At 52.3% G+C, this 6538-nt stretch overlaps 3 protein-coding genes across 3 annotated transcripts; 2 read left to right on the top strand and 1 right to left on the bottom strand.

Annotated features, from left to right (window-relative positions):
- Positions 1-107: 107 nt before the first annotated feature.
- On the top strand, positions 108-2864 carry ASPZODRAFT_61713 (hypothetical protein; the record flags this gene model as incomplete). Its single annotated transcript, XM_022729004.1, has 8 exons — positions 108-323; positions 405-977; positions 1039-1155; positions 1216-1497; positions 1564-1827; positions 1901-2078; positions 2144-2433; positions 2529-2864. The coding sequence occupies 8 exons, from the start codon at positions 108-110 to the stop codon at positions 2862-2864; spliced, it is 2256 nt and encodes a 751-aa protein (XP_022583103.1).
- An 856-nt stretch (positions 2865-3720) lies between these two features.
- Positions 3721-5638, top strand: ASPZODRAFT_150788 (hypothetical protein; the record flags this gene model as incomplete). Its single annotated transcript, XM_022725667.1, has 5 exons — positions 3721-3976; positions 4046-4350; positions 4397-4813; positions 4883-5115; positions 5167-5638. The coding sequence occupies 5 exons, from the start codon at positions 3721-3723 to the stop codon at positions 5636-5638; spliced, it is 1683 nt and encodes a 560-aa protein (XP_022583102.1).
- Positions 5639-5768: 130 nt separating this feature from the next.
- ASPZODRAFT_150787 (hypothetical protein) lies at positions 5769-6185 on the bottom strand (the record flags this gene model as incomplete). Its single annotated transcript, XM_022725666.1, has 1 exon — positions 5769-6185. One exon carries the CDS (start codon positions 6183-6185, stop codon positions 5769-5771), a length of 417 nt encoding a protein of 138 aa, XP_022583101.1.
- Positions 6186-6538: the final 353 nt, after the last annotated feature.

Below are 6538 nucleotides of genomic sequence, written 5' to 3'. Positions count from 1 at the left end.
CCCCCCTCCTTTGCGCTGTGGGAAAACCCTAGTGAGAACTGGACAACATGCTGTCATCCACTCCCGTCGAAGGCGAAGACCCTTCGGTCTCTCCCCAGGAGAGTAAGATGGCCGTCACCGAATTCATTTCCGTCAAGGAAGAACCAAGAGGTGATGATGAGGATGGTGACCTTGATGACGACGTGATCATCGTCACCGGTGCGGATGCGGCCGATCACCTACTCCCGCTGCGAGATGACTTTGACAGCGCCTTGACCTTTCGCAGCATCATCCTGGCCTCTGGTCTGGCATGTTTTCAGGCTGTCATGAACCAGATATACAATGTAATTCCAATCCGATGAGATGGACATGGTAGTTTCCCGGGATGGTTTTCCGCTGACACCTAGGTTCTGGCGATACCTTAGTTCAAACCAACCATAGTCACCATTCAAGGGACGTTCATCGTCCTCATCTCATACTTTGTCGGCAATGCTTGGGCCAAATTTCTCCCTCGTGGTGATCACTTTGAGGCTCGCTGGAGGGCAAGAAGCGGCGGCAGCAGCAGCCAAGACAAGCTCCCTTGGTGGATCGTGCTCATCAAGTTCGTGAATCCGGGGCCATGGACGCTGAAGGAGCATTCGATATGTTCCATCACGGCTACATCGGCCTCGAATGCTGCCGCCACATCGACCGTGTTTGCCGCACAGAATATCTTCTATGATCTTCCCTTGAGCGCCGCCACTGTGATCCTCAGTACCATTTCCATCGGTCTCTTTGGTTACGGTCTCTGCGGCATCATGCGTCCCATCGCCGTCTGGCACGTCGAAGCAGTCTACTGGAGTACCCTGCCCACCGTCAAGACTCTCCAGGGGCTTCATTGGCAGCAAGTGAAGAACTCCAAGCCACTCAGATACTTTTGGTATGCCTTTACCGGCATGTCGCTATACGAGATCATTCCGGCTTATATTTTCCCCTGGTTGAACTCTGTTTCTATCCCAGTGCGTAAATATTCATTTCGTTTTTGTTTTTCTGTACAGACCTTTTCTCACAACGACACAGTGCCTGGCTTCCCAGAAAGCAACCGGTAACGTAGCGGCAGTTCTCACCAATGTGTTTGGTGGAGCCAGCAACAACGAGGGTATGGGTCTGTTCTCTCTCAGTTTCGACTGGCAATATGTAAGAGAAATTAATGCTACTTGCTGCTTGTTGATCAAATCGGTGGATTGACTGGTCCAGATTACTTCCTTCCAAACCTCTCTCCCTCTCAAGTTCCAACTCCATCAAGCCATCGGATTCGCTGTCTGCTTTATTGCCATGGCTAGCATCTATTACGGCAACGGCTGGAACTCGAAATCTCTTCCATTCATGTCGACAGAGCTTCTGATGGCCAATGGCACGGCATATCCCGTAACCGACGTCTTCCCCGACGGGGTGCTTGACAAGGCTGCTCTGGCCGAATACGGCCTCCCCAAACTGACTGGAACATTTGCATTTGCCATGTTCATGGCCAATGCGGCAGTAAGTGCCCATATCTACTTCATCCGCTTGTTCTCCCCTCATCCAGGAGCTAACTGTGTTCTATAGATTGGTGCCCTGGTTTTACATTGTATTCTCTTCTGGGGTAAAGATATTTTGCGAGCGTATCGCAGCGCAAAAGAAGGTAGATATGATGATCGGCACCATGTGCACATGGCCAAGAATTACAAGGAAACGCCATGGTGGTGGTACGCCGTGGTGTTGATCGGCAGCTTCATCCTCGGCCTCATCGTAGTCCTCAAAGAGGATATCACGCTCCCGGTCTGGGCATACATTGTCTCGCTGATTGTAGGAATTATCGTGGCGCCTTTTGTGAGTATTCCCCGCAGCACCTGCCTCAATTGTACCACAAAAGAAGGATCTCTGACCAAGATCGCCCATGCAGAGTACCATACTCTATTCTCGCTACGGTAACGGGATTGCTACCAACAACCTATCCAAAATGCTAGCAGGTCTTATGATTCCTGGCCGCCCAGTCGGTAATATGTACTTCGCAGCGTGGTCGCACAACGTCATCGCGAATACAGTCAACCTGTCCAACGATCTGAAAATGGGCGAATACCGTGAGCAGTCTCTCTTTCTCCTGTCTTGCTCTTCTTTTCGCCCAAGATTGACCCACCACCCCCAGTCAAGATTCCTCCCCGCGTCATGTTCCTGACACAGATGTACGGCACCATTCTTGGAGGCTTTATCAATTATGCTGTCATGATCTCCATCGTGTCGGGTAAACGAGCGCTTCTCGCCACTGGCAACGGAAACTCCTCTTGGAGTGGTGCGACTATCCAATCCTACAACACCAACGCGGCCTCCTGGGCCCTGGCCCCCTACATATACCGGGTCGGCACACAGTATGAGATGGTGCCCATCGGCCTAGCGATTGGTGCTGCTGCCGTCGTCATTCACCGCGTCTTTTACCAGGTAAATAAAACAAACCCCCCAAGCCCTTCCCCCATAGTTTTTTTTTGAACAAAATAAAGAGAAGAAGAAAGCTGACTTGATCCCCTTTTTAATAGTTTGTACCCAAGATCGGAAGGCTCGATGTCTCGGAAATCAACATGCCGCAATTCATTCAATATGCCGGGTACATTCCGTACAATCAGTCGCAGACGTGTGTTATCTTCAGTTGGATCATCGCTGGCTTCTTTGTCCAGTACTACCTCCGCAACTACCACCCCCGCATCTTTAAAGACTACTCTTACCTGATTACTGGTGCTTTCGATGGAGCCAGCCTGACTGTTATCTTCATCCTCTCGTTTGCGGTGTTCGGCGCTGGTGGACCGTCGCATTCGTTCCCATCGTGGTGGGGGAACAATTCGAATGGGAACTATGACTGGTGTCCTGTGACATAGTGCTCAGCAGTCTGCAGTTGTTGGTAGTAAAAGTGACGGATATACCAGGTACATATTTCAGGACTCTTCAACCGAAATGTGAGCCCAAACCTGGTGGTACTATCTTTACTTGTAGCTGGCTACTACTATGTCAACATATTGAAGAGGATACTAGTAAGTATGGAATCTTATATTAGGAGCCCTTTGGTGACCATGATTGTCTGCTCGCCTTGTTCACAGTATAAATACAGAGTAGATAGTAGTTCCTGACCTTTAGTCTCCTGTATATGAATCTATATTTCCCAGATTGCGATGACGTCATAACACTCTTATCTTTATACAAACCCCTGGATGAGTCAGCATCTCTCTCCGAACGGGTTTCCGCGCCGTTTCATTCGGATTCCCGGATCCCTCTCAGTAGTCCAGGAAGTCTTCACCAACGACAACCGAATCCTTGCTTCGGCGTCTTACTTGGCCATTCCCAATGGAGGACGAGATTCTACCTGCGGTAAGCGTTTTGTGCTCCTACTTGCTGCCTCAGGGCTGACTGACCCCACAGTGTGATCGCTGCTACTCACGCAAGGTCCGGTGCAACAGACAGCCGCGGTGCGCGAATTGTATCGATGCCAGTATAGAGTGCCTCCGGACGCGTGTGCGGCGGCCAGGTCGCCCGCAAGCCCAGTCGGAAGGGAACAGCAGCTTGTCAGCGGGTTCTATGGAAAGAGTCTTGGATCTGAAGCAGTTTCCGGATCCCCAACAACAGCAAGACCGAACGGTGGAGGGAGGAGGCGCTCTGTCCCAAAAACGCCCGATCGAGGCCGTCCAGCAACCGGAACAGCCTGCCAGGTCGCCCACACAGGGGCCGTGTGAGGTGTGTATGGCTCCCGATGAATCATCCCACCGTGCCGAGCAGGCCAAGGCGATCATCCAGACCGAGCTGGAGGGCAACGACCGCATGGATCAGGAGCGACGCTCGATTCTGCAATCCGCCCTGGATCTGGTCGGCACTTTGCCTCCTGGGCGGACCTCCAGCCCTCATACGGGTTTGTCGTCGGAGCTGCCGCCGGAGGACTGTCGAGATATGCCTGAGTCTATCACGCCGCCCCCTGAGCTCCTCTACATGCTTTTACAAGGTATATATATCGTGTGTGTCTTTTCCCAACTGTCCTGTCTGGGGGCCTTTGCTGAATGGAACGGGACAGATCCGACTACAGGCTCCAGTCTGCGATGGCCAGATCATCTGTCGCAGGAAGCCCTGGTGACGATGATCTCGGCACTCCTCGGAGGAAAGGCCACCGGCCAGCGATTCTATCAATACTGTGTCTGTGTCTATGTCAAAGCCCTCTTTTATATCTATCAGTTGCCCCGATATCATACCGACTCGGTCCTGAACGAGCAGTCCCTGCACTCCAAGCGAAAGTATGAGGCGTGCGCCATCCGCGCCCTGAAAAGCCTCAGTCTGCTTGAAAAACCGAGCCTGCCCTTTGTCCAGGCCTTGATCTCCTCGGTATGTGGCCTCCCCCACCCCGGGCAGACCTCTGTTAATAAGATAGGCCCTTTTGATGCAGTATCTAGGCTACATGAACCAAAGCTGGATGATCAACTCCTTCGCGACGCGGCTGATTGTGGCCCTCCAATATCATCAAGTCTCTGAGCTGACCCCGGCAACCAAGTTCGACAAGCAAGTGCGCAGCTGTCTTTACTGGTGTTACTATCTAGATCGTACGCTCAGCGCGCTGCTGCTGCGCCCGCTCTCCCTCCCCGAACTCCGTGTTGCGCCCACGGATCTGATCGGCGAGGAGACCTCGCTTGCCCACCTGCCTCTGATCAGCATCCTGCTCGAGCTGGCCCAGGTTCAGGGCGAGCTTCTGCAGATCCAGTCAGAAAGCAAGAGCCATCATCAGATCCTAGCTAGCCAGCATGATAAACTTCAAGAGCAGCTGGGACGCATCCATGTCCGACTAGAGGCTGTTAGTTCTCCTCCCATTCTTCGTTCGATTCTCCATCTGATGCTGTATTCCTTCCTTCTTTCTCTTTAGAACCGCGCATCCGCCTCCGGGTTACTTTGTACCGACTGGATTGCGCTGGAATTTATCCACTATTCGATCATGGTCGACACGCTTCGTTCGCGACTCAAGTACGCCTTCTCGCCGCTGGTCCATCGCGAATGTGTCTCGTACGCCCGCAAATCGTTGACCGCGTTGCAATTCCTCCTCAAAAACATCCGCACAATGCCGGGCTTTGTCGATCCGTATCCGTCATTTCTATCCTGGTAAGCCTCTTGCCACTCGCTGACTCTTATCTACTCGCTCATCTTAAAAAGGACCGTCCTCCTCTACCCGCTCAGCCCGTTCTTCGTCCTCTTCTGCAACATCATCGGCGAAGTCGACCTTGAGGATTACAAGCTGGTGCAGGACATCAACCGCAGCCTGTCGCAGTTCGCCAGCAGCCCCTCCATCGCCAAGCTGCTCACGCTTCTCGACCCGCTGCACAACCTGTGTACGCCGCTCATCCAGGTCCGCACCCGCCTGAGCCCACGCGCCCGCGTTGTGAATTGGTATCCCGCTGCAGCTGAGCCGCAGGCTCCGCCTCTGCCTCCGGACGACCATCCTGTCCATGGTGGCGAAGCGTCCTGGCTGCAGGATACGCCCTTTGACTCTGACGCGCCCACGTCCCTTCCGGTTGCTGCTGCTGCTACTGTGGATGAGATGCCGATGACACCTGATGGATTGATGTGGCGACTATTCAATACTCAGGTCTCAATGGAGTGGTTGGATCCCTCGCTGTCATTTTAAGACTACAAATCTGATGGAATTGGGATTCAATATCATTCATATACGAGAAATGAGAGTTACGCCGGATATGGAAGATTGACAAGAAGAACCAGGTATATCATTTCTATCATAAGTGAATCGGCCTTTGATGTCAGGCAGAGGCGGCGGCTTGAAGCCCTTGCAGCATGGGCACATCCATCAAAAACAGGGTTCTGTCCGCGTCGTCCAAGAAGGCCGAGGGCCCGTCGCTAATCATGAGCAACTCGCACTCTTCGTGGAAGTGCAGCGGCTCGTGGGTGGCGCCATCGCGCTCGGTCACAAAGTCTCCCTGCTTGAAGGCGCCGGTCTGCGGGTGGGCGCCGTTGCCCTTGATGATGTAGATGGCTGCGTTGGCTAGATGGCGGTGACGAGGAAGCACACCCCCGGGCTCGGCGCGCACCATGATGGTGTATGAGCCTGTTTCGGCGTCCATCTTCACAATCCGGACCCAGACGTTGGGTGCCAGCGGGAGCCAGGGCAACGAGTTGCAGTTGATGGTATCTCCGCCGTCGTGGTGTTCTGACTGCATGGTAGGGGAGGACCAGGGAACGTAGAATAAAATAGATTATAAATTATAGATGGGTGAATAGATTGTTAATCTAAATAGTGTGATTGTCCTTGCCATCTTTATATATGTTGTATATATTGTATATGTTTTTTATTTTTGCTCCGGCAAATATCCAAATGGGGTGCGGCTTTCCGAACCAGCTCGGAGATCCGAAGAGCCACCCAGAGGTAATTAGTGTTGAGCTTGGGATAATTTAGTATTGCGTATTACCAATTAGATCAATTCTATATATCTTTTGATAAGTGTAGATCTAGAGCAGGCCATTGAGTATAGATCCACTTTACTAGTTTACCTATATGATTACCTGGGCGTGA

The sequence above is a fragment of the Penicilliopsis zonata genome, assembly GCF_001890105.1.
Source record: "Penicilliopsis zonata CBS 506.65 unplaced genomic scaffold ASPZOscaffold_4, whole genome shotgun sequence".
NCBI lineage: Eukaryota > Fungi > Ascomycota > Eurotiomycetes > Eurotiales > Aspergillaceae > Penicilliopsis > Penicilliopsis zonata.
This window is presented reverse-complemented; position numbering and strand designations above follow the sequence as displayed.